The sequence below is a fragment of the Malania oleifera genome, chromosome 4 (assembly GCF_029873635.1).
Source record: "Malania oleifera isolate guangnan ecotype guangnan chromosome 4, ASM2987363v1, whole genome shotgun sequence".
Taxonomy (NCBI): Eukaryota; Viridiplantae; Streptophyta; class Magnoliopsida; order Santalales; family Ximeniaceae; genus Malania; species Malania oleifera.
Window position 1 is genome coordinate 8642250 of NC_080420.1, and position 27935 is coordinate 8670184.

General features: G+C 37.9%; 1 protein-coding gene across 1 annotated transcript; it reads left to right on the plus strand.

Moving 5' to 3' along the window:
• Window positions 1-27710, plus strand: LOC131153612 (uncharacterized). The gene is made up of 3 exons (XM_058106038.1): window positions 1-221; window positions 347-446; window positions 25620-27710. The coding sequence occupies exon 3, from the start codon at window positions 25676-25678 to the stop codon at window positions 27431-27433; it is 1758 nt and encodes a 585-aa protein (XP_057962021.1). The 5' UTR covers window positions 1-221; window positions 347-446; window positions 25620-25675; the 3' UTR covers window positions 27434-27710.
• Window positions 27711-27935: the final 225 nt, after the last annotated feature.

Below are 27935 nucleotides of genomic sequence, written 5' to 3' on the forward strand. Positions count from 1 at the left end.
GTTTCGAATGAAATATTGAGAAGGAATAGTTTGCATTCGGATTCTTATATTTGGGTGAACTTTTGAATACTGCGAATGTTTATTCCGAGGGAAAGCCATTCCCGCGAGAAGTGAGAAATGGACATTCCACTCTAGGTGGGATTCCGTTGAGAAATAACAACAAATCGTTCCTCGACTGTCGTCATCTTCGTGCCTGCATCTTCGCCCTAGATCCAGTCTTGGTACGCCATTTTTATTTTCTTCTTCTGGTTGTAGCTCTTCTTCGTATTCTTCTTTTCAGATTTCTGTCACTCTCTTTTCTCCAATCTTTGATATTTATCCCCGACTATCTTCTTTTTCTTTTCAGGAATTCTAAGTCAGCATCATCATCATCATCATCATCATTTTCTCGTTTTGTGATTTCCATTACTGCGTTTTCATCAATCGTTGAGTTTCATCACGAACAGGTAAGAAATTCAACTTCGTCTCTTCAGAACCTGAGTTGGGCGACATGGAGTACTCATGTTTTGTTTTTATTCAATTATCCAATCCACCAATATTTAATTGGAAGAGCATTATAAGGGATTAGCTGAAAGCAAGAAGCCTGATAGCAGTATCAGTTTTTGTTGAAATGCCACGGGTCAGGATCTCACCCCACCATTTTGCATGCCCTTTCCTTGTTACAGAATCTGCCCAATTGTTGGCGTTTTAGCTTGCAATGGCTCTTTGCTCTTGTCACAGGGTCTAAGCTCTCTCAGCACACCTCAACACTCTTATGGCCCCAAGTCGCACTTGATTAAGCCAATGACACACACAATCAAATTGGTTGCCTGCAAGTGTAGCAAGTGAATGACATGCATAATGCAACAATTTGAGATTTCATTGTTTGGTGTTAGTTTCAAAGGTGTATTAAATTATTTTTATTTTTCTTCATTAATTAAAGAGACAACAATTTAAGATTTCATTGTTTGGTGTTAGTTTCAAAGGTGTATTAAATTATTTTTATTTTTCTTCATTGATTAAAGAGACATTCTGTTGATTTGTATGTCAAATACAGGGATCATAAGGAGCCATTAGCTGTTTTGGTTAATGAGGCAAATACGGTGAGCAAGGGCGAGGGATGAAAACACAATGATTAGAAGAAACAGTAAAGTAATGTATCTCCAAGAGACTGTGAGTAGGGGAGAAAGCTTGAGAAATCAGAAAATCATGATTTAAAATTTGGCACACGGGAAAAAAAAAAAAAACATAAAATGGGGTGGGAATCATCATAGACAAAGGCCTAAAAGATAATGTGGTAGATGTTAAAACAATAGGGGATAGGATCATAAAAATCAAGATAGTTATAAGCCAAGAGATAATAAATGTCATTAGTGTGTATGTATGCTCTCCATATAGGATTAACAAAAACCTTAAAAGACAATTTTGGTAGGATATTGATGGTATTATACAAGGGATATTAGGGTTTGAAAAAACATTCATAGGAGTGGATTTGTAAGGATTGTAGAGTTATCCCAAGGGAAGCTTGACTTCTCAACATAAGGTTTTAGTATTTGATATTTGTTCAAAGAAATGGAAGAAAAAGAGCAACATTAATCACTACAAGAGGATTTGATGGTGGATTTTGAAGTGAGAAAATATGATAAAATTTGAAATAAAATTAACAAAGAGGTTCGTTTCCTGATAGGGGATAAAGTAGATGTGAACACTCTGTAGAATAGAACTTTATTAGAAAGATAGCAAAAGAGAGTTTAGGTGAATCTAAAAGAAGAGTCTCGAACAGCAAAAACTCTGATGGTGGGATCAAGATTTCGAAAAAGCAGTAAAGACAAAAAGAATTTGGTATAAAACATGGCAAAAGTGTGGAAATATAGAAAACTTTGAAAATTATAAAGAGGTAAGAAAAGAGGCAAAAAAGGTCATTAGTGAATCTAAACATAGAGCGTTTGATAATTAATATGCTAAACTATATACACAATGTTGAAATGTGGAAGAGAAAATTGAATATTCCACTCACTTATGAAAAAATTACATCCCCTTTAAATAGATGATAATTCTCATCCAATTACTAGGGATATTTTCAACCTACTGAAAATAGAATATCCTATTTAAAATGGAAAGCAATACAATAGGGAAGACTATCTATAGAATTAGGTAACATGCTATCCAAATCCCTTAGGCTTGTAGTACCAAAAATAGCTAACAAATCAACTGATTTGTTAGTTGTAAATCTCCTAAAGATCAGCCTCTAATAAAGGCTGTCAAATATTTAATAACTCTACACTCCCCCTCAAGCTGGGCTATAAATATAGATTAGGCCAAGCTTGGAACTCAGATCATCAAAATTATTTCTTGGCAAAGCCTTGGTAAGGATATTGGTTGTTTGGAGACATGTAGGCACATACAACATCTTGATTATTCCTTCCTCTATTTTTTCTTTTATGAAGTGTCGATCAATCTCCACGTGTTTTGTTGTATCATGATGCACTGGGTTCTTTGCAATGCTGATGGCTGACTGATTGTCACAGAACATCTTTATGGGTTCTTCACCTGAAATTTTTAATTCCTTTAGATGCCTTCTTAGCCATATTACTTCACAGATGCCGTGTGCCATTGCCTTGAATTCAGCTTCTGCATTGCTTCTTGACACAACTAATTGCTTTTTACTTCGCCATGTAACTAGGTTTCCCCACACGTATGTGCAATACCCAGAAGTTTACCTTCAATCATGTATTGATCTTGCCCAATCTGCATCACTAAATACTTCAATATCTCTTCTTTGATTCTTCTCAAAAAATAATCCTTTACTTGGTGTTAGCTTCAGATATCGTAGGATTCTCTAAACTGCCTCCATATGTTCTTCATTGGGATTGTTCATGAATTGACTCACCATACTGACAGAGAAGCTAATATCAGGTCAGGTGTGAGACAAATATATAAGTTTTCCAACTAGTCTTTGAAATTTGCCTTTATCCGCTAGTGCACTGTCTTCCTTGGCTCCTAGTTTGGTTGTTGAATCCATAGGAGTATCTGCTGGCTTGCATCCAAGCATCCCAGTCTCTTTCAAAAAATCTAGAACATATTTCCTTTGGGAGACAAAGATTTTCTTCCTTGACCGTGCCACTTCCATGCCTAGGAAGTATTTGAGATTCCCAAGGTCCTTGATTTCAAATTCTTTAGCTAGAAGACTTTTGAGACTACTCATTTCCTCCTCATAATTTCCCGTTAGAATGATGTCGTCCACATATACAATGAGGATAGAAATTTTTCCTTCAAGAGAGAATTTAACAAATAGTGTATGATCTGATTGACACTGAGAATAGCCATAACTCCTTACTACCTTTGTGAATCTCTCGAACCAGGCTCTTGGGAATTGCTTGAGCCCATATAAAGATCTTCTGAGTTTGCAGACTTTGTTGTGTGTATCTTGTGTCTCGAATCCAAGAGGAATTTCCTTGTAGACTTATTCAACTAGGTCTCCATTGAGGAAGGCATTCTTGACATCTAGTTGGCGAAGAGGCCAGTCTAAATTTTCTGCCAAAGATAAGAGGACCCGCACTGTATTTAACTTGGCTGCAGAGGCAAATGTCTTTTCGTAGTCGATTCCTTATGATTGAGTGAATCCCTTTGCTACCAGCTGAGCTTTGAATCGGTTAACACTTCCATATTCATTGTATTTCATAGTGAATATCCCTTTGCAACCTACTGGACGTTTTCCAGTTGGTAATTCTGTGATCTCCCTTGTTCCATTCTTTTCTAGTGCACTGATTTCTTCCCAAACAAGCAGACTTCCATTCACTATCATCATTAGTTAACTCATTATGGGAAGTCTCGAGATTAGAGTTACTTGGTGGATTTTCACTTGATCTAGGGCTCGGATCAAACTTTTGGATTTGTTCAAGGGATGCTTGTTGTTTTATCTCCTTTTGGTTCCTTCTCCTTCGTGAATAAGTAATCAACTCATCTCTTTTTGTTGGTTGAATAGTGTCCAGATGCTGATGTTTCATGGGAGATTCTAAGAAGGGATGTGAAGGAGAAATGGAGTCAGTAGTTGGAATAGATTCAGAAATTTGTGATAGGTGAGAAGGGCTAGAATCAGAAGAAGCGTGAGATAACTCTTCAATATCTCAAAGCTGGAATTCCTGTGTAATCTCCCCCTGAATTTCAGATTTGGAGTAATATGGTTGTTGCTAAAACAAGGTGACATCCATGGAGTGATAATATCTTTTAGTAGCTAGTGAATAGCATTTATAACCCTTTTGGTTTGGAGAGTACTCGAGAAAAATGCACTTAAGGGTTGACTATGAACATAAACAAAAGCTGAGCACCCGAATAATTGGAAGGAAATAATGGAGATGAGTCGAGTGTTGGAGTAAAGTTTGACAGGGAGTTTGGAATTTGAGAACGCGAGAGGGCATCCTGTTTATGAGGTAGGCTGCAGTGAGAATGACTTCACCCTAAAAGTGTTTTGGTTCATGTGTAGAGAACATGAGGGAGCAGGCAACATTTAGTAGGTGCCGGTTTTTTCTTTCGGCAATTCAATTTTGTTGAGGAGTGTCGACACAGGAACTATGGTGTATTGTACCTTAAGAGATAATCATCAAGAATGGATTTGAAATATTCTTTGGCATTATCAGTTTTCAAAATTTGTATTTTTTGCTTGGGATTGTGTTTGGATCATGGTGTTAAAAGTTTTGAAAATTTGACCTGCCTCTGACTTTTCTTTCGTGAGGAATATCCAGGTAAGTCTAGTGTGATCATCTATAAAAGATATAAACCACCAAGTTCTAGTAATATTCTTGATCCTAGATGGCCCCCACACATCACTATGAATCATTGAAAAGGGTTGGGATGCTCTGTAGGGTTGGTTGGGATAAGAGTTGCGAACTTGTTTTGAAAATTAACACATATCACATTGAAAATCATTTGGATTTTTATTATTGAATAATGAAGGAAAGTGTTTCTCGAGATACAAGAAATTTGGATGTCCTAACCTATAGTGCCGCAACATAATTGCACTATCATTATCAGAACGAATGACAAAAAAATAACTTTTACTTCTAGACACTAAACAGTCGTATTTGTGAGTTGTTCCTTGAGGAGGATCATTAACCTCGAGAAGATGGAGCCCTGAACACATCTTAGCACTGCCAATCGTCTTCCCCTAATCCAAGACCTAAAATTCACACATATTTGGAAAAAATTTAGTAACACAATTGAGATCCCGAGTGAGTTTACTAGTAGATAGTAAATTGCAATCCAAATTTGGCACTAATAGAACTGAGTTGAGTGTTAGGTTCTCTAAAATTTTAACAGAACCTGTACCTGCCACCTTTGAGATTGAACCATTCGCTATCCTGACTGTTAAATTTTCATAATAGGGACTATAAGTAGAAAAAAATTTTCTATCTTCGGTCATATGGTCCGATGCTCCTGAGTCTATAATCCATGGACCTAGCTTCTCCTTTTTAACATTAAGAGCACTTAAGAAATTACCTTTGTGTGCCAAAGAATTGGAACCGACCACAGTAGTAGGGGCTGCTAAAGATTGGCTAAACATTTTCTGCAATAATTCTTGTTGCTCCTTGCTTGATTGGGCAGCAACTCCTGAGAGATAATCATCCTTTCCCTTTTCGTATATAAACATTATCACGGAATGGGACCATTGGAGATAGTTATTCCCATTAAGTTTGTGTTTTGTAATGGGCATGAGGCTGCTATCTGAACTGCTGCTATTGCCTGAGGCCATGGCTTCCTGATTGGTGGTGACGTCTGAGACCAACGAGGTGGAGTCGCGTCTCCCGGTGGCCATACCGTATTTGGTCATATGGGAAGATTAGGGTTCAGAGGATGCTCCGATACCATGTTGAAATGAGGAAGAGAAAATTGAATATTTCACTCACTTATGAAAAAGATTACATCCCCTTTAAATAAATGATAATTCTCATTTAATTATTAGGGATATTTACAACCTACTAAAAATAGAATATCCTATTTAAAATGGAAAGCAATACAATAGGAAAGACTATCTACAGAATTGGGTAAATGCTATCCAAATCCCCTAGGATCATGGAACCAAAAATAGCTAACAAATCAACTGATTTGTTAATTGTAAATCTCCTAAAGATCAGCCTCTAATAAAGGCTGACAGATATCTAATAATTTTACACAAAATAAGGGGAAAGAGACATATATAAACTAGCTAGAGCTAGAGAAAGAAACTGTAAAGATTTAGAAAATGTAAAATATATATAAGGATGAGAATGATAACGTTAAAATAAGAAGACATAAAATAGAGGTTACAATGACAATTTAATAAGCTATATAATGAAAACCAAATTGAAAGCATAAATCTAGAAATGACAAATGAGGGAAAGACTAAAAATCTTAGATTTGTTCTCAAAATTAGAGCCATTGAAGCTAAGATGGCTTTAAAAGAAGATGAAAAGTGGGAAATCTATAGGACCAAAGGATATCATAGTTGAAGTTTGGAAATTTCTAGGGGATAAAGGAATTATACAATGAACTAGTGTATTCAACACTATTATAAAAGCGAAGAAATGTCGAAGGAATGGTGGAAAAGCATGTTAACACCGATTTACAAAAAAAGAAGGTGATATTTAAAATTGTAATAACTATTGCGGAATTAAACTTGTGAGTCATATGATGAAACTATGGGAAATGACAGTTGAACAAATAATAAGAATAAAAATGTGGGTCTCAGAGAATCAATTTGGTTTAATGCATGAGAGATTGAAAGCAGAAGTTATTTACTTACTAAAAAGATTAATGAAAAAGCTCAAAGAAAACAAGGGGGACTTGCATATGGTTTTTATTGACTTAGAGAAAGCATATGATAGAGTACGTAGGAAGTTCTATGGTGGGTTTAGAAAAAAACGAGTATGCAACAGATATACTGATGTCATTAAGGATATGTATGATAGAGTAACAGCTAGATTTAGGACTACAAAAGGAGAGTCTAGAGAATTTTAATCACAATAGGTGTAAATCAAGGTTCTATTTTGAGCTTCTATTTGTTTGCTTTAGTAATTTATGAATTTACTAAGAATAACCCAAAAATATCCCATGGTGTATGTTGTTTGTAGATGATATTCTTTTTCTTGATGAAAGTAAGAGTGAGGTAGAATCTAAATTAAATTTTTGGAGAACAACTTTAGAGTCTAGGGCTTTTAGGATAAGTAGGAGTAAGATAGAATATATGAAATGTAATTTAAGCCATATAAGGAGGAATATTGAAGACAAGATTAAACTTGATAATCAAGAAATCAACCGCACTAACAGATTTCGTTATCTTGGATCTTTTAAGCAATCAAAGGGAGAAATTGAAGAGGATGTAATACATAAAGTTAAAGTAGAATACATAAGATGGAGGAGTGTGTTGGGTGTGTTGTGCGATCGTAGAATACCATTAAAATTAAAAGAAATTTTAATAGGACGACTATAAGACCTGACCATGCTTTATAAATTAGAATTTTGGGTAGCTGAGAAACGATACATTCAAAAAATAGAAGTGGCTGAAATGCACATGCTAAGGTTGATGAGTGGTATAATATTAAAGGATAAAGTAAAGAATAAACATGTTCACAATAAGTTAAGCATAGTATCAGTGTAAGGTAAGATAAGGGTGGGGCGGCTTAAATGGTTTGGACATTTGAAACATACTGAGTAGTGCACCAATGAGTAGGCGAGCTAGTCATTATAAATGGTACTCTAGAAGAGGAAGGGGTAGACCTAAAATAATTTGGAATGAGGTGTGAGTAAGGATTTAATAGGTCTTAAGTTAGTTGAAGAAAATACCCTTGATTGTGTGAACTGGCAGAAAAGTATTCATAACGACCCCACATAGTGGAACTTAAGAGTTGTTATTGTTGTTGATGTTGTTGTTATATCTAAATAAAAGTAAGCTCTTCTCAAAAAAATAAAAAAGAAAAAAAAAACTTAAATTAAGGTTGGAAATTCCTTTTAGTTACAAAAATCATGTGCAAGGGAATTTTTACTATTCTCAACAATTTTTTTTAATAAAAATAAGGCTATTGGGATAGATGTTATGCTCTGAAATTATTTTGCAGGACTGATCTTGACTAGACTGTATTAATTAGAATTGGACTAGACAGGCTATAGTACTTAAGTGGTTGGTGTTGTGATGGTTAGTTGGAAGGAGGGAGGCACCATCTACCAAGGCCCCCTCCTAGCTTCATCCATGATGGTGTGTGTCTTGTGTGCTTGTGCCCCCCTAGGTGCACTTGAGCATGTCAGAATGATTCCAAATGTGGGGCTATAGAGGAGGCTCTGGTTGTGCTTGATTGATTAGTTAATTTGGAATGTGATAATTAGAGGATATGAGTCATGGTTTGGTTAAAGAGTCACTTGAATTGTTTGCAGAAATGCCAGTGCATGGGGTCATTCTGGATGAAATCACATCCTTATGCTTGTTAAGTGCCTGTGCCCATGGGGGACTGGTAAAAAAGGCTATTTTTTTCCATTTTTCTTTTTAACCTCTCAGTAAGCATGGCATGACTCCTAACAGTGAGCATTATTGCTTGATCATGGATGTGTTCTGTCAGATGCGGATCAGTTAGCAGAGGCATACCAATTCTTGTCTCAACTATCATTAGAACCAAATGCTTCTATGTTAGGTGCTTTATTGCGGAGATGTCTGAACCAAGGAAGATTCGATTTTGCAGCTATAGTTAGAAAGAGTTGGCGCTGGATCATGATGGTAGACACATCGGTTTATCAAATGTTTTAAGTTGCTTTTAATTGCTGGGATGATGCAAAACAATGAGAGAAGCCATGGAAAGTAAAGGGATGAAAAAGTCTTCTAAGTGTAGTTTTGGGGAGATTGCTACTGCTCTTCGTAGGTTCATAGCTCATGATAAAGCAGGTCCTCTGTCAGAACAAGTCTATACTATGCTAAGTTTTATTCATAAACAAATGAAATAGGATACTTAGTCTGAAATTTAAGAATGTGATTCGCATATGATAGGAAATATTGGGGTCTGTTCCTCTGGTTTAAATTCAAATAAGTTTAATTTTTTTACAAAAAACATTTATTTAGTAAGATTTAATTCTATGTGTTGCAAGATGTTAGGAGGATTTTGCCCTTATCTTCTTTTTTTATTCATGATTTGTTTTGCAGTTGAATTGATTTAGGTAGCTGATCCTTTAGTAAAAAGCATGTTCCTTATAGATTCCCAAAAATAGAATCGTATTTTAGATTCAGCAGGGAAGACTGGTGAATGGGGCTGGAGGATTTTTTTATAAAACCTGCAGGATGGAAAATGAGTACATATATGTTAACTATGTAGGGTGTGCATATATTGTGTCTCTGTATACAAAATTCTGATAATTTTTTTACCTTTTGGCCTTTTAACAGTCTTGAACTCTCTGATCTCTAAGTTGCAGTACTCCCATTGCTTAAATTGATGATCCAAGTGCATTTTAATTGTCATTGTAAAAATAAACCACACCATCTAACAACTAGCATCTACTCACTGATATAGTAGCAAATGCTAGCGTGGTTCCATAGAGGATGGGATGAGAAGAATCCATTAAATCGTTAATGTTGGAAAATTGCAGTACTCCCATTGTGTTCTTGAAAATGCCAGTTTAATATATTTTGATCTGTTCCTTAAATGTACGGAAACATTCATTAACTTCTCTTCTAGTCGATTCTTATGACAAACAGACACACACTCCACAATACTTTATAAAGATCATGGTTGGTGTTTCTGTTTATAAGTTAACAATAAAATTTGCATTGGTATGATTCTGTGAGATGACAAGTAATTGGAGTTGGTGACTAGAAAAAAAAGAACTGGAATTGGTTATTAGTTTTTTTTTTTCAATCATTCTGCCCCATCAAAATTTTTGGCACGGTATCATTAAGTAACATATGCATATGTCTTTCAATTGCAAGCTGGTAGTGCTCCTAAATATTTGGTATAGAAAGTTCACTTTAATATTCAAATAAAATGTTATTTTGAGGCCCAATGTGCAGGGCTTAAATGGAGAGTTAATAAAGAACCTAGTGGGAACAAGGCCCCAATATGGGGTTTTGAATAGCCAAACTTGTATTGCTGGAGAAAACTGCTGGGTGTTTAAATCAGCCTCACTACTCTAACTGGGCAAGGACGAGGTGAATGCTGCAGAGCAGAAGTTAGTTCAGAATAGCAAGGGCAGATGAGTGTGGAGGGAGCTAATGTTTCTTTCTCACTAACCTCACTTGCAAAAGCTCCTCGAAGATCTTGGCCTGAAATTAGTAGACCCTTTAGTAGATCCTCTCAGCATTGTTTAGTAGACATCATTTTGATTCAGGAAACTAAAATGGACATGATTGATCAAGGGATTATTAGGAGCATTTGGTGTGGCCGATGCAGGGGATGGGACTTTTTACCCTCTCAAGGCATCTCTAGTGGTGTTCTTGTCATGTGGGATTCTTGAACTATCCCAAAAGTGGATAATTTAATGGGATTCTTTTCCCTTTCTGTTCTTGTCGAAGTGAATGGGAGGGGTCAATGGTGGGTATCTTCTATGTACGGTCCTCCTAGACCTACTTTTAGGAGTGCTTTCGAGGATAAGCTCTATTATATTTTCAGGTTTTGCTCTCCTAGGTGGGTTGTGAGAGGGAATTTTTTTTAATGTGGTTAGGTTTGTGGGGAAGAAGAAAAGAAGAGTGGTGGGGGGGGGGGGGGGAACTTCATGACAATATGCAACAATTTGATCTACTTATTAAGGAGTGTGGCTTGAGAGATCTCCCTTTGAGACACTACCTTTGCTTGGTCCAGAGGGGGGGGGGGGGTGCTAGAGCGATGGATAGTAGATTGGATAGATTTCTGTTTTGTAGTGATTGGGAGGATGAATTCCCTAACCTTTCTCGAAATGTTCCCCCTTGACCTACTTCAGATTACTTCCCCATTATACTAGAATCTAGTAGGGTTACATGCGGCCCCACTCCTCTTAGGTATGAAAGAATATATGTGGTTGGGTCATGCTTGTTAAGCCATTAGTGAAGAGCTTGTGGGTTGAAGATATAGGGGGGTGGGGGGGTGGGGTTGGGAAGGGTTTAAGTTTATGAGGAAGTTGAAACGTTTGAAGGAGAATTTGAAAATTTGGAATAAAGAGGTGTTTGAGGATGTTAGAATTAGAAAAGCCGACATCTTTAGTAAGTTGGATTTTTGGATGGGAAGGAAGAGGAGACTAATCTCTCAGAGAGTGAGGAGTTTAGAAGGATCTCTTTAAGAATGATTTGGAAGAGGAGATTTTCAAGGAAATGAGGAGTTGGAGGCGAGACCAAATTTAAATGGATTAGAGAAGGAGATTGCAATACTGGCTTCTTCCATAGGCTATCTAATGGAAATATGGGGAAAATATGATCAGGGATCTAGAGGTACGAGGAGGGAGAATTATTAATGATCCTAATAAAATCGCCTTGGAGATCTCTACTTTTTTTTTTTTTGTTAATCTCTATTGTGAAGAAGAGGTTTGTAGACCAATGGCTGAGGATTTAGAATGGACCCCGTCTTGAAGGATCAAATGCTTTGGTTACAGAGACCTTTTGAGGTCAAGGAGGTGAGTGGGGTAGTGTTGGGAATGAATAGGGATAAGGCTTCGAGACCTGATGATTTTAATTAAGTTTTTTTCCAAAACTATTGGGATATTGGTAAGGATGATTTGCTCAAAGTTCTTGATGAACTTTATGCAAATGGGATTTTGAGTAAGAGCATTAACTCCACTTTTATTACCCTTGTACCTAAGAAATCTAGATCCATTAAGATAGAGGACTTCATACCTATTAGTCTAGTCTTTAGTGTTTATAAGATTATCATCAAAGTTCTAGCTAATAGACTGAGTGCGGTGCTCAACAAGACCATTTCTATAGCTCAGAGTGCTTTTGTAAGGAGCAAACAGATAGTAAATTCCATTTTGGTGGCAAATGAGGTAGCGGTGGGTATCCGAAGGAGGAGGAAAAGGGGTTTCATTTTCGAATTGGATTTTGAAGAGGCTTATGATGAAGTTAGCTAGAGTTGTTTGGACAATTTTTGTAAGAAAGGGTTTTGGTGAGTGTTGGCGATGATGGTAGAGGGGTTGTTTACTTGTTTTATCTAATGTATGGTTCTCAATGGTTGTGAATTGGGAACCTAAGTCTTGGTTTAGGGTTTCCAGAGGCATTAGACAAGGAGGTCCACTTTCCCTTTTTTTGTTTGTCCTAAAATATCTGATGTGTTGAGTAGAATGGTGGATAGGGTTTTGGATCGGGTTTTGGGAAAGGTTTGGATGCGAGGAGAGAGCGTGTGGTGGTATCTCATCTTCAGTTTGCAAATGATACTATTTTCTTTCTAGATCATTGGCCTATTTTTATGCATTTTGGGTATCCTCCATAAAGTTGGGGAAGAGTGGTCTAGCTAATATAAAATGTGCCTTTTGAGGGTGTTAAAGAGCGGGGTTCTGAGGTGGGTTATGGTCTTTCAAGGTGGCCTTTGACTTACTTAGGGGTCCCTTTAGGGGGTAAACCTAGATCCATGGATTTTTGGAATCCGGTGGTGGAAAGAGTGGCCAAGAGGTTGGATGGTTGGAAGGGGGCACTCTTTTCCCTCGAGGGTAGACTCACCCTTATTTAGACTTGCTTATCTAGTATGCCCTTATATTGTTTGTCAATCTTTAAAATTTCAGTGAGGATTGCAAAAAAGATTGAGAAAATTATGAGAGAATTCTTATGGTCTCGAATTGGGGTTTCCTGGGATCACTTAGTAAGGTGGGAGGAGGTCCGTAGATCTAGAATGGAGGGAGGGCTGGGTATTGGAAATTTAATGCCTAAAAGCATCTCTCTCCTAGCTAAATGGTTATGACTTTTTCCTTTGGAAGATCATTCCCTTTTGGCATAAAGTGATTAGAAGTAAGCAAGGGTTGGGGATGAATGGGTGGGATACTGCTGTTAGTTTGCGATGTTCTTCGGAGAGTAGATGGAGATTTATTTCTCAGATTTATCCTTTATTCACTCCTTGCATTAATTTTATGATGGAGAGGGGTTCTCAGATTTGTTTTTGGAGAGATCTGTGGTTGGGGAATGATGTTTTATCTACATCTTACCCTTATCTCTTTTGATTGAGCTCAGGAAAAGATAGTATAGTTTCTTTCTTTGTGGTTGACCCGGTTAGCCCTCTAGCTTCTTGGAACTTTCGTTTAAGAAAATCTCTAAATGGTAGAGAGTTGATGGAACTCTCCTCCTTGTTTTCGTTATTGAATAATTGTCATCTTTCTTCAAATAGGGATAGGGTTTATACTTGTAAATATTTCTTTGAGTTTTTGACACGTTCCAACTCTTTATTTCCTCTATTCTCATGTATTTGGAAGACCAAAGCTCCCAAAAGATTAAGGCCTTCATTTGGATGTTGTGCTTAATAGAATCAACACTAATAATCTATTGCAAATCAAGAGACCTTTGAAGGCCTTATCTCCATATGTTTGTGTGCTTTGTTACTTGAATTCTTTGGCATCTCATTTGTTTTTACATTGTGATTTTTCTTGGAGCATCTAACATAAATTATTTGGTGTGTTGGGAGAAGCTTGGGTTTGTCCAGCATTGGTGGAAGGAAAAATAGGCTGCTTTTTGGAAATGTGGAATATTTGCAGTGTGGTGGGGTTTATGATTGGAGCGCAACGCATGAATTTTTTCAGGGAAAAAATTGAATAGGCAGTTGGTTTGGGAAAAGATTCATTACCTGGCCTCTTTATGGTACTTTGGCTTTGGATGCTTAAGGGAGCAAGCTTTTCAGATATTCAGCAAGACAAGAGGAATTTTTGCTTTGATACTTTTAATGGTTTTTTTTTTTGTGTGCTTTTAGTTTTTTTCTCTGGAATTATATCAGAGTTTTGATTGGAGATATCTCATTCTCCTCTTTGTAAATTCTTTTATTTATGATGAAATCTCTTCTCCTGCGATAAAAAAATAAATGTTTGGATGGGTTTTGGGTGGAGCTTGATTAAGGATGAGGAAGGGTGTGGGGAGGAATTTCAGGGCAAAGGTGATGATATGAGGGATATGACGATGGTAAGGGAAGCTCTTGTGAAAATGATACTGTAATAAGCTTTACATTCGTCTGAGGGTCAGGCAGGAAGGTGAGGATTTGGAAAAAGGCTTGGAGTCCGAGTGAGGTTATTTTGATGAGAGATTGAAAAAAAAAATTAAGCAGAATGCTGAGGCAGCTTGAGTGTTGTAGTCTCTGAGTGGTGAAAAGGGGGATACAGATGAGAGGGACAGCAAAGGAATGGAGAAGAAAAAATGGGGTGATCTGTCAGATGATGAGTTACAACACTAGTCAGTTTAATCGTGATGGTGGTCTGCTTATGGATGAATTTGGGGAACGATATGGCTGTTATCTGATTCATCTTTTTTAAGCGGTTTATCGTATATTGTTCATACACCTCAAATGGAAGGTTTGGAGGGTGCTCCTATATTTGAGGATGATGGAATGGATAAAGAGCAGCGGTGTAAACTTGGGATTCTACCTACTGCTGTGGAGGAGAATAATGAGGAGGACTTAGAAGCTCAACAAGTGCTGGATAAGATGGGTTTGTCGTTGTCTGATACTGGAGGTAATGAAGTTTGTTTGGAGTTAAAGTAAAAGAAAGGTGGAAAAGGTACAGCAGGATTTGGCTAACCTATGCATTTAGGAGGGGCTTTGATGTCTAGTTCTCTCAATTAGTTCTCTCATCCTTTTCTTTTTCTTTTTCTGTTTTCATTTCTTCTTGAAAATTCTTGTACTCTCTTTCAGACTGTAATTTATTCCCCCATCTTAATAAAATTTCTTTTTTATACAAAAAACAAAAATGGTATTATTTTGATGGCATGTTTGATCCTCGTACAAAAATTTTTTATTTGTCCAGTCTTCCTCACTCTTTATTTGGTATAGAAATTCTCATAATCTTTTTAATTGTGGGTGTTAAACCAACAATTTCATAAGGTCTGAATGTTATGAAAATATTGAGAAGGAAAATTAATTATAAATAGAAATTAGTGATACAAGTATAGTTAAAACCACTCACCATTTGTAACCATGTTTCTATTTTAATAAATAAAATTTTAACGAGAAGCCGTGGGCATTACTAACTCACAAAATTGTTAGTAGAATACGAGGAAAGAATGAAATTGTGAAATTAAAATTTTTTTATAGAATCTAGTTTTGCCTTCTACATACAAATCTGGACTGAGTCATTGGATATTACATGAGGTTCATCATGAGCTAAACTGTTTGACACCAAGTCTTTGCTTGCTTACATGACTAGGAAAAATAGGGAGATAGGGAAAATAGGGCAAGCATCAATTTAGGGCTTGATTCTCAATGTTCAGATCTACTCCAACTTGTAAACAACCGAGCCTTTATATGGGCTTTCTCCTAAACTAAAAAAGGAAAATAACTTTGGATATAATAGAAAATCCATAAATAAGGAGGCATAATTTGGTGAATCATAGAAAATCCCTAATTAAACAAACATAATTGCAAATCCCTAAATGTTGAAATTACGAAATACAACAACAACAACAACAAAACCAAGCCTTAGTCCCACTAGGTGGGGTCGGCTATATGAATCTTTTTTCGCCAATTTATGCGATCATGGACTATTTCTTTTAATAGATTTAAGGATATTAAATTCTTACTATCTCTTCCCAAGTTATTTTAGGTCTACCCCTGCCCCTTCTATTGCCCCCCACAGTAACTAACTCACTCTTCCTCACAGGTGCACTATGTGGCCTACGTTGCAAGTGTCCATACCATTTGAGTCGTCCCTCCCTTATCTTATCTTTTATAGGAGCTACACTTAACTTACCGTGAATATGTTCATTCCTTAATTTATCTTTCAATGTTATACCACTCATCCATCTAAGCATTCTCATCTCGGCAACTTTTACTTTTTGGATATTATGTTTCTTCGTCGCCCAACATTCTGATCCATATAGCATAACTGGTCTTATAGCTGTCCTATAAAACTTCCCTTTCAATTTTAAGGGTATTTTACGATCACAAAGCACACTTGAAGCACTTTTCCTTTTTACCCAACCTGCTTTAACTCTATGCATTACATCATCTTCAATTTCTCCTTCAGCTTGCATAATAGATCCAAGGTATTGAAATCTACAAGTTCTATTTATTTATTCATCATCAAGTTTAACTTTCTCTCCAATATTCCTTCTATCATTACTAAAATTACATTTCATATATTCTGTCTTATTTCTACTTATCCTAAAGCCTCTAAATTCCAAAGCTTTTCTCTATAATTCTAACTCAACCTCCACTCTGCCCCTAGTTTCATCAATTAATGCAATATCATCTGCAAACAACATACACCATGGAACCTCCTTTTGAATACTCTTAGTTAATTGGTCCATCACTAAAGCAAAAAGATAAGGAATCAAAGCAGATCCTTGATGTACGCCTATGGTGATTGGAAATTCTCTAGTTTCTTCATCTATTGTCCTTACACTAGTCATTACTCCATCGTACATATCCTTAATGACATCGGTATACCTACTACATACACCATTTTTTTCTAAAACCCACCATAGAACTTCCCTAGGTATCCTATCATATGCTTTCTCAAGGTCAATAAATATGATTTGCAAGTCCCTATTCTTTTCCCTAAACTTTTCTATTAATTTTCGTAAAAGATAAATAGCTTCTGTGGTAGATCTCCTAGGCATAAGACCAAATTGATTTTCTGAGACCTTTGTTTCTAACCTTAATCTTTGTTCAACTACCCTTTCCCATAGTTTCATCGTCTGACTCATAAGTTTAATTCCACGATAGTTATTACAATTTTAAATATCTCCTTTATTTTTGTATATAGGTATTAAAGTGTTTTTCTTTCATTTATCTGACATTTTATTAGTTTTTATAATTGTATTAAATAAATTCGTTAACCATATAATTCCGTTATCACCTAAGCATTTCCAAACTTCAATTGGGATATTATCTGATCCCATAGCTTTCTCATTTTTCATCTTTTTTAGTGCAAACTTAATTTCGTTAACTCTAATGTTGTGAATAAATCTCATATTTTTAGTCTTTTCCTAACTTGACAATTCTAAGTTTAAGCCTTCTATTTGGTTTTCATTAAACAACTTGTTAAAGTAATTTCACTGTCTTTGTTTAATGTCTTCGTCCTTAACCAAGACAATATCATTCTCACTTTTTATACGTTTTACATTTCCTAAATCCTTACTCTTCCTTTCTTTAGCTTTAGCAAGTTTAAATATATCTCTTTCCAATTCTTTTGTACCTAATCTATCATACAAATTATTAAATGATCTATATTTAGTTTCACTAACGGTCTTTTTTGCATTTTTCTTGCCTCATACTTTTCAAAGTTATCCCTATTTCTACATTTTTGCCACGTTTTATACCAAATTCTTTGTCTTTATGGTCTTTTGTCAATCTTTATCCCACCACCAACTTTTTTTGTTATTTTGAAAATCTTCCCTTTGATTCACCTAAAATATCTTTTGTTATCTTTTTAATAAAACTAGCTAATCTACTCCAAAGAGTATTTGTATCTATCCCATCCTCTATAATCCAATCCCCATCTTTGATCATTTTATCTCTAAATTTTATTATATTTTCTCCTTTTAGGTTTCACCATCTAGTTCTCTTACACTAGTTTATTTTATCATTTTTCTTCCATTTTTTAATACATATATCTAACACTAACACTATGCTGTGTGGTTAGGCTTTCACCTGGAATAACTTTACAATCCTTGCATGATAAACGATCTACCCTCCTAGTTAAAAAAAAATCTTTTTGACTTCTATTTTGTCCACTTTTAAAGGTTATTAAGTGTTCTTCTCTCTTCTTAAAGCAAGTATTCATTATACTAAAATCATATGACATAGCAAAGTCTAAGATCATCTCCCCAGGCTCATTTTTGTCTCCATATCCATATCTTCTATGTATCCTCTTATAATTTTTATTATCCTTTCCAACGTGTCTATTCAAATCTCCTCCTATAAATATTTTCTCAGTCCCTGTTATGCCTTGTATAATACTATCCATATCTTCCCAAAATTGCTTCTTAAGATTTTCTGCTGAGCCGACTTAAGGAGCATAAGCACTAATGATATTTATTATCTCTTGTTCTAATACCATCTTGATTTTTATAATTCTATCCCCTACTCTAGTTACATCCACAACGTTATCTTTTAAGTTTTTGTCTATAATAATGCCTATTGTTTTTCTTTTCCAATGTACCAAAGTTTAAATCTTGATTTATCAATTTCTCTAGCTTTCTCCCCCATCCACTTAGTTTTTTGAAGGCAAATTATATTAATTCTTCTTCTGATCATTGTATCCAAAATTTCTATGCTTTTACCCGTAAGTATTTCTATATTCCAAGTTGCTAATCTAATCCTAGTTTCTTGAACTAACGCCTTTACTTGCCCATGTCTAGAATAATGCAGGAACTCTCACATATTTGACACCATACCTGAGCGCCGACACAGCGCGTCGCTTTGGGGCGACGACCTCACCCACCCTCGCCTACTTTCGCTACACCTGGGTGGTTCAGGTGCAACGTGTCACTCGTAGATGTCACGGTCCGACTATTTTCACACCATTGTGAAAGGGCCATGCGGCGCTAGCTAAAGTACTCTTGCTTAACAAGCCAGCCTATCGTTTACCAACATTCATCCATGAAACACTTTCATTAGCATTTAATCAAATGATAGCGGAAACAATAAGCAATCATGAAAGTAGTGGCAAGCAAGCAGTAAACATTGAATCTACGCAATTCATTAACAACACCTCCATTGACAATGCATGTTTAGTGAGGGAGGCAAATAGGCTAAACACGTTGACAATAGCTAGTGAGTTTTACAATAACTGATGTTACCTTCCCCTAAAGAGGTTTTTATGTAATTATCATCTTGGTACTAGGAAACATCAAAGTCACCGAGGAGTCATACTGCCTTATTTGGCATATAAAGACACTGCTAGCAGAAAATAACTCTACACTAGTATTTACATGATGGGAACCAATCCCAAGCACACGAGACAAGCGATCACAGACAAACATAATGCCCTGAACAAGCTTTACTCGTGACACTCCCCCACTTATGCGGTCAACGTCCTCGTAAACTTTGACGTTAGATACACTTCAACTTTGTCCACAAACGGTTGCATATCTTCCGCAGAAATCCAGCTGATTTTTTGTCATCAAGGCATTTTCACTTCACTAGGAATTTCTGCCGCTTCTTCCTTGAGGATATGAACTCTATGTCTGCAAGGATCTCTTCAATTTCACGTCTATCAGGTTGCACTGTCTTCGACTCTACTCTGTTGCACTGACTTCTGCTTAGATCATCGGTGTCGGCATTGAACGGCTTAAGGTAGCTGACATGAAACTGCGGTCTTCTCCCCTGATCTGCCCACTTCTTCATCTTCTTTGAAGCTTTCTCCAGATAGGCTCGGGTAAACTCTGCATGTCTCCATTCTCTGGTGAAGATGTATGCCCTGGGACTCATTCGTCTGTAAGACTCGCCCACTGTGTGAGGTAACTGCGGCTACTAGCCTATAACAAGCTCAAAAGGGCTCTTGTTGGTTGTTGAGCTCCTTTGGGCATTGCCACAAAACGAAGCCACATCAAGTAGTTGCACGCCATTCTTCTGGTTGTCGTTGACAAAATGGCGCAAGTACTCTTCTAGTAGCTCTCTGAATCTCTCCATCTGTCCGTCTGGCTGTTGGTGAGAACTTGAAGAGATGTCAAGATGTGACCTGAATATCCTGAAAAATTTTGTCAAGAAGTTGTCAGTGAACATTAAGTCTTGGTCACAAACAATAATTTGGGGAACACCCCAATATTTCACAATAATCACAAGGAACAACTGTGTCATCTCCTTTACCGAACAGTACTTTGGGACGGCCACGAATGTTCCAAACTTCCTTCGCTCCTCCTTGTCTTGTTGGCAAGCGAGACAAGTCTGGGTATAATCAACCACATCATCATGCATGTGCAACCAATAATACCTTTGCTCTAGTAGTCCTATCATTGGAGTCATTCTCCGCGAATACCCCTCAACGAACTTACTGTAATAGCTGGCAAGGCCAAGAAAGGAACGCAACTCCTTCATTGTCATGGGGATCTTCCATTCTTGAATCCTCCTTACCTTCTCCATATCCCTCCGAATATGACCTTGTTCAACCATATGACCAAGGAATTTTTTGCTCTATTGAGCAAAAGAGCACTTCTCTTTCTTCACGTATAGATTGTTTCCTCTCAGCCTGTCGAACACCTTCCGTAGATGCTCTTCATGTTTCCTCTGAAACAAAATTGATGCTCCCAACGGTGTTTTGGAAGGGCGAACACATCCCGCTTCCAATTTATCAAGTTGTTTCCCCAACTCTACTATCTTTGGAGGTGCCATCCGACATGGCCCTTTAGCCGGTGGTTTCACTCTTGGCAACAACTTGATCTCATGCTCCATAGTCCGCCGTGAAGGCAAATTGTGAGGCAGCTTATTCGACAACACCTCCTTATACTCATCCAACACCGCTTGGATGGTTGTAGTCACCAACTCTTGGCCTACTTCTTTGGCTAGACGTGTTTGCTTACCCTTTCTCAATGCCTCATTGAGTTGTATGGTTGAAAGGGACTTCCCGTCGTCTCCTTTCGTCGCAACGACTTGCGCCATGCACGAGTGATCTCCCATCAGGCATTGGGAACCAGCCGAAGGCATCAACACTGCCTTCGTCCCCTTTAGGAACTCCATTCCCATAATGACTAGAAAGACATCCAATGGCACTGCTGTGAAATTCACTTGACCTTCCCACTGTCCAAGATTTACAGTCACTTGCTTGGCTACTCTCAGAGTAGGCTGGGCTACAGAATTAACTACTTTCATTTGTCCTGTTCTGTATCCTTCTCTAAGGATAAGTTGAGTCTCCATGCTTCCAGTTGCGAAACAAAATTATCAGTAGCCCCCGTATCCACCATAGCGCGCGTACTCTTCCCATTGATTCTCAAGTTCATAAACATTAACCCTCTTGCTTGTGTTACTTTTGGTGCTTTCGCTTGCTTTTCCAATGCGTTCACCTGCCGCATTGCACCTACCCTCGGGGCATTATCTTCTTCCTCCTCGCTTTCAACCACTTGTGCCGAAGTGGAAGTTTGTAAGGCATTGAGTAATCCCTTGTGTTGACACTCACTCACTCTACGAGGTCCTCCACACAAGTAGCACTAAATTTTACTCTTCCCCTTTCTATTGGGTGTGTTGATTCTTTGAGACGACGAAGCTTTCTTTGAGGTTGACGATTTAGAGTCGGCTCCCCCACTCTTGGGTTTGCTTTTCTTGAAAAACTTTCCATTATTTCTCTCTTCGCCAAACCGTTTGGACAAAGCGGTATCATCACCAACGTAGTCAATCAAGCGTTCCGCAGCAACTTGTGCAGTAGACAAGTCTTTAACTCTCTGCCTATGAAGTTCAGTTCTTGCCCATGGTTTCATCCCCTCTAAAAAATAGAACAACTTGTCCTTCTCCTACATATCCCGAATATCCAACATCAAAGCAGAAAATTGTTTCACATATTCCCTGATTGACCTACTCTGCTTGAGGTTTCTCAGCTTTCTCCTAGCATTATGCTTAACATTTTCATGAAAAAATTGGGCCTTGAGCTCTCTCTTCAAGTCTACCCAACTATCGATTACACAGTTTTCATTTTCAATTTCTTTGTACTTGGTACAACACCACAGTTTGGTGTCATCAACCAAGTACATGGTTGCAGTATCCACCTTCACCTGTTTTGAGGTCATCCTCATAGCGCGAAAATACTGCTCCACATAAAATAAGAAGTTCTCTAACTCCTTGGCATCCCGGGCACCCCCATTCGTTCTGGGTTCTGGTACCTTGGTCTTGCTAACTTCCGGAGTATTGGAGTTCCCCATAGCAAGAACCATCAGATTCATCTTTGCATATAGATCAAACATCCGAGAGTGCAAAGTTTTCACTGTATGGCGAAAGTCCTCTGACATCTCACCTAAAAAACTTGCTTGATGCTTTTGTGATCCCATCACTTCATCAACAAGTTCCCTCATTTAGGCCACCTCCGCGGCCACTGTGTTAGCTGTTGCCTCAACCTGTGCTTCCAGCACGCTGATCCTCTCAACATTGTTTGGTCCATGGTCACTTACCAAAGCTTTCCAAATCCCCCAACGAAGGTAATTGAATTCTTGTAGCAATTGAACCTTTGCTCTGATACCAAGTGTCACGGTCCGACTATTTTCACACCGTTGTGAAAGCGCCGTGTGGCACTAGTTAAAGCACTCTTGCTTAACTAGCCAGCCTATCGTTCATCAACATTCATCCACGAAACACTTTCATCAGCATTCAATCAAATGGCAGCGGAAACAGGAAACAATCATGAAAGCAATGGCAAGCAAGCAGTAAACATTGAATCTACACAATTCATTAACAACTCTTCTGTTGACAATGTGTGTTTAGCAAAAGGGGCAAGTAGGCTAAACACGTTGACAATAGCTAGTGAGTTTTACAATGACTGATGAACACTCACCCTCCCCTAAAGAGTTTTTATGTAATTATCATTCTAACACTAGGAAACATCAAAGTGACCGAGAAGTCATACTGCCTATTTGACATACAAAAACACTACTAGTAGAAAATAACTCTACCCTTGTATTTACATGATGGAAACCCATCCCAAGCACACGAGACAAGTGGTCACAGGCAAGCATGCCCTGAACAAGCTTAGCTCGTGACAGTAGGGGACGCTTGAGCAAATATTTGGTAAGGATTCATATCATAATGATCTAACAAATTTTACGCTGGCTGTCAGCTACCTAACGCAACCCTCCTCCTTTACCTGGGCTTGGGACTGGTTGTTTGTGAAAAAATTAGGAGATTAAGTGCATCACATGCAGAGTTGAAAATTACGAAGTAAATCCAATTATTCTAAATTATGCCTACACATATAGAAACAAGATGATCTCCAAATGTCTTAATCTTGCTTAAATATGACCTCTTGATGTTCCCCATCACTCTTCCTTGGTTGGAAAAAATTAGAGCTTAAACTCAAAACATTTGAAGGATGACAAATTGGCGAATCACACAAGATTGGAAATGAATGATATCATTTGCAAGTTTAAAAAATTAGTATTGTGTGCAAGTGGACAAACTCATTGAAGACAAACTTATTGGGAATGATAAATTACACATATGAAGCCTCAAACTCAAGACCTACCCTCCTTGGATGGATAAATATATGCAATTTCCACCTCCTCAAGTTCCTCCGTGGTCTCTTTGAGCTTCTATGTCAATTTTGGAACCGCCTCCATGCTGTCGGATCCTATTGCTAATACAACTAGTTGCCGTGCTGGTTTTGACATGGGCTTACTAAGCATCTTCACAGACCTCTCCTCTTCAACAATATTCTTTTCAGTCTACCACATCATGTGATTCATGTGCTTTAACAACATCAAGCTGATTGCTAAGCTCAATAATTGTTGGAATAGTTTTCCTGGTCATAACTATGGCCTCTTTAATCCATGTACCTGAACGGGCCATTACTACTGTTTCATCTTGCTGAATGAGCTCAAATTGGTCCTTGATCGCCAGGTTAATTGGCAAGGATTGGGTCTGGGTGATGACAATAGAGATGCAAGAGTGATGATGGGTTGATGATGACAGCAGCGAGGATTGAATGGAGGCTGTGGGTTGGGGACTTGAGAACTTATCATGTTCAAAAGCATGTGTAGATGAGTCTGCAATGTTGGAGATGCACAACAGGCAGCTTAGAGGTGCTTCGGCCACTGCTGGGTGGGGTTTAACAACAATGGTGTTCTAGTTGTGGTCCACGATTGAAGGGAAAGGAGATTCCGTGTATGATCCAGGAGTTGTTCAGCAAGGAAGATCTGCTGGTTGGGCATCTTTCTCAATGACAAAGACACTGTTGATGTGGTGTTACTTGTGAGGCAGCATTAGCCAAAACAATTCCTATTAACGAGGTTTCTCGTTCTTTTACTGTTGGGGAGTGGGTTCCTTGGCAAGGCTATTCTAGGGTTTTGGTGTTGTGGGTGGTGACTACAGGTGTGATGAATACAATATGCTAGGGTTTCGGCTGTGGCCAGCACAACCGGATTGATGATCATCTGGAGGCTAGGCTGACAGTGACGGATGGTTGTTTGATGATGGTAGTGAGGAAGGATCAGGATTGGGCTTGAATGCCAAATTGAGGCAGGGCCAATTGGCAACAGGGAATCAGCAAGGAAATGATAGAAAATTAAGAGAGGACCAAAAGGGTGTAAAAAAAATAATTATAAATGGGAAAAATAAAGAGAAAGGGAAAAGCAAAGCAACACTCAATTTACTGAATTTAGAGCTTTGGTCTTCATATTCAAACGCTATCCAAAGTTGTGCATATCGAGCCTTCTCCTAAAACCAAATAAGGAAAATAATAGAAATTCCTAAATATGATATCCTCAATTATGCCTAAATATGATAAACACAATGATTTCCAAATGTCAATCTTTCTCAAAAATCACCTCTTGATGTTTCCCAATCACTACCATAACCCATAACATATTTTATTTTTTGTCATTATCATGTGTTTAAACCATCCCTTTTTTCCATGATTTCACTGCAATGTGTTTAGCAGGATAGTGGGTGATGAAAAGCAAAACATTTCCCCTTCATCCTTTTATTGTTGCATTTGGTTTGCAAGGGGAACATAGGATTCCTATGTTTGAAGAATATTATGTATGGATTCACAAGACTTGTTCGGTTTAATGATAAAATAATTATGTTTTCCCAAAATATCCTCCTTATGATCAAGTAACGCTTTGCGAAAACACACACATGCACACACAGAAATGCCCGTACGTTATATTTTAGCACAAAATTCAACAAATAAAATAAAATAGTCACAAATTACCCAACACATTAAAAACACAATATCAATAACAACAACTGAAGTAAGAGGTAGACGATGAGTGATAAGAAGTTGAGGAGGAGGGAGAGGGAGATGCATGAGTTTGGGAATGAGAAGGGCATAAACATGTAAGGTGTTTTTGAATTTTTAAAATTTAACTGGGTATATTTTGTTAGTTCATGCTTTTTTGTGATTCCCTTAAGCCATGAATCCAGATACCCATCTAATTAAATGGGAATGGAATGCCAGCACATAAAGAGCACTGTAGGAATATACCCCATTCTTGGGGATGGGATTACTGGTTTTAAGATGTCAACCAAACATGGGAATACCCCTGGAACAATGATAAGAATTCCCAGGAATTGTTAGTTGATTCTGCAAATCAAACGCCACATAAATAATCTTGGTTTAAATATTGTAAAATTAACGCATGATGTTGAGCACATGGAAAAATTGAAGTTGTTGACATATGAGTTGAAGCTTACTCAAAGAAGTAATTCTTATGTAGTATAGACAATAATTACTTATGTTGTTTGTTTGAACTTGGTATTATTGGTTGTCATTTCATATTGAATTCAGTAGTATTCAGGATATTGACCGACTATTATTTGCAGTGATCAAACTATTATTGCTGCGCTTCCATCACAGTACTTTGATTTAAGGAAAAATGATTACAGTTTTTATTGCAGGTGAAAATTCTAGAAATCTACCAGAAAAGAAGATATTTTGCAAGATTTTGTGCTAAATGAACCCACAGAATCAAGGATCCTCAGTCCCGCCTGCAGTAGAACTTTTAGGGAAGCGGAAACGTGGTCGTCCCCGTAAGGATGAGAATCAGGCTCAGGGGAACTCCCCTGCAATGCCTAAATCTGATGGCACAATGAGCAATCAACATGTTGAAGTTGCTCCAAGTGCTACTAATGATGATGACATGGTGGGGCAGGTGGTTTCTGGTGTTGTTGAGGGTACATTTGACGCTGGATACTTTCTCTCTGTCAAGGTAGGTAACACTGACACTCTTCTGAGGGGTGTTGTATTTCAACAAGGACGTTTTACTCCTATATCTGAGGCAAATGATGTTGCTCCACAAGCTAAGATGTACAAAAGGAAAAATATTCCTATCCCAGTTCTCAATCGACAAACTCAGATTAACAGCTCAACCCCCCGACCTAAACAAAATAATGAGCAACCCATCCAGTTCGCTAAACAGGCACCTGTTGTTCCTGGCCTAGTTACACCCTCAAAGCTTCCACCTAACATCCCACATGCACCTCATAAGCAATGTGTCTCTGTTGTGGTTAATTCAACTGGAAACTTTCCAATGAACTCAGGTCTTTCTGTGGGGAAAAATGTTATGCCGCCAAAGATTTCAGACTCGATGCTTCCATCTGCTCAACTTCTACCATTTAAGCACCCATCTGGGCCATCATTTTCACCTGTTAAGCAACCTGTCCCTGTTGGCTTGCCAAAGAATGATTCAAGTGTTCCTTTAGGGAGAAACATTATCTCACCAAAAACTTCAGAGTCAGAGCTTCCATCTACCCAAGTTTTAGCCCCTGAACTTACATCTGACCCCTCATTTGCATTTGATAAGCAATCTGCTCCTCATATAGTTACTGTGCCAAAGAATGACTCGACTCTTTCCTTGGGGATAAATGCTATCCCAACCTCAGAGCCTGAGCTTCCAGCTCCTCAACTTTTAGCCTCTGTGCATATGTCTGACCCCTTATCTACACTTGTTAAACAATCTGCCCCTGATCTGGTTACTGTGACTGATGGCTGTCCAAAGAATGACTTGGGTCTTCCCTTGGAGAAAAGTTTTATCCCATCAAAAGCTTCAGAGTCTGAGCATCCATCTGCCCAAGGTTTAGCTTCTGAACTTGCATCTGAACCCTCATTTGCACTTGAAAAGCAATCTGCCCCGGATGCAGTTACTGTGATTGATAGCTGTCAAAAGAATGACTTAGATCTTTCCTTGGGGGAAGCTGTTATCCCACCAAAGACTCAAGCTCTACATGACGCCGTTGGTTCTGGACTTAATCCAGGTCTATTGATTGAAGCCGAAGTGAAGAGCCCAAATCTCGAACTCCACCTCACTTCTATGACTGCTGGACCTAAAACTTTGCCTCCTGAGCAAATGGACACCCCCTTGGTAAAACAGGATTCTCCAAAGAATATTATTCCACAGGCTGTGGAGGGGGAACTTGCAGATAAGATTTTAGAGGGTGATGAAACTTCTGAAAATGGAAAGCCAGTAAGAAATGCTGCTGATAACATTGAAGGGGACTTACAGTCATCACCAAAGACCACCCAGCCGGAAATGATATTACAGACCGAATCAGTTCTCCCTGGGATGCTCAACTCTCAAGTTTCTAGCTTGGCGGATCCCACCAAAGATGTAGATCACAATGTTCTCCAAGATGCTGTCCCACCACCAGAGTCTTGTAGTGATCCTGTGGTGTCCAACTCTTCAGTTGAAAATGGGGACTCTGTCCAGAACTGAAGTGGGCTAACTACTACAACATATGGTGCATGTGGAATAAAGCAGGATGGCAAAACAGTGACAGTGAATGATTTAGTATTTGCACTGGACACGATAATTAAATGTATGTAGGAATTAGTTCGCAGCCTTTTACAATTCTTTAATGGTTTCCATCTTCTGAATACTGCAACCTGGCTTCAGTTTATGTTTAAAATTATCCACTTCCATATGTGGAAAATCCTTGGTTCTTGTCATAATGAATTCTCCACAATCACTCAAGGTGTTTTTTGTTGCTAAATCTTCAGTCATATGCTGCTGATATTGTTGTTCTTTTTTCTCCTATAGAATGAACTAAGCTGCATATATTACCAAAACTGGGTTCAGTCGAAGGCTTTATAGCCTAACAATAATTGGTCAATCTGTTCTGCTCATGATCAACCTATGTTACATTTGATTTACTAAAATTCAGAACTTCTAATCCTGGCGCACCTGGGTTTTACATTCATTACAAGTCATTGTGCAG

Excerpts from the sequence above, each read along its gene's own strand:
- LOC131153612 (XM_058106038.1), top strand. The coding sequence starts at position 25,676 with ATGAACCCACAGAATCAAGGATCCTCAGTCCCGCCTGCAGTAGAACTT.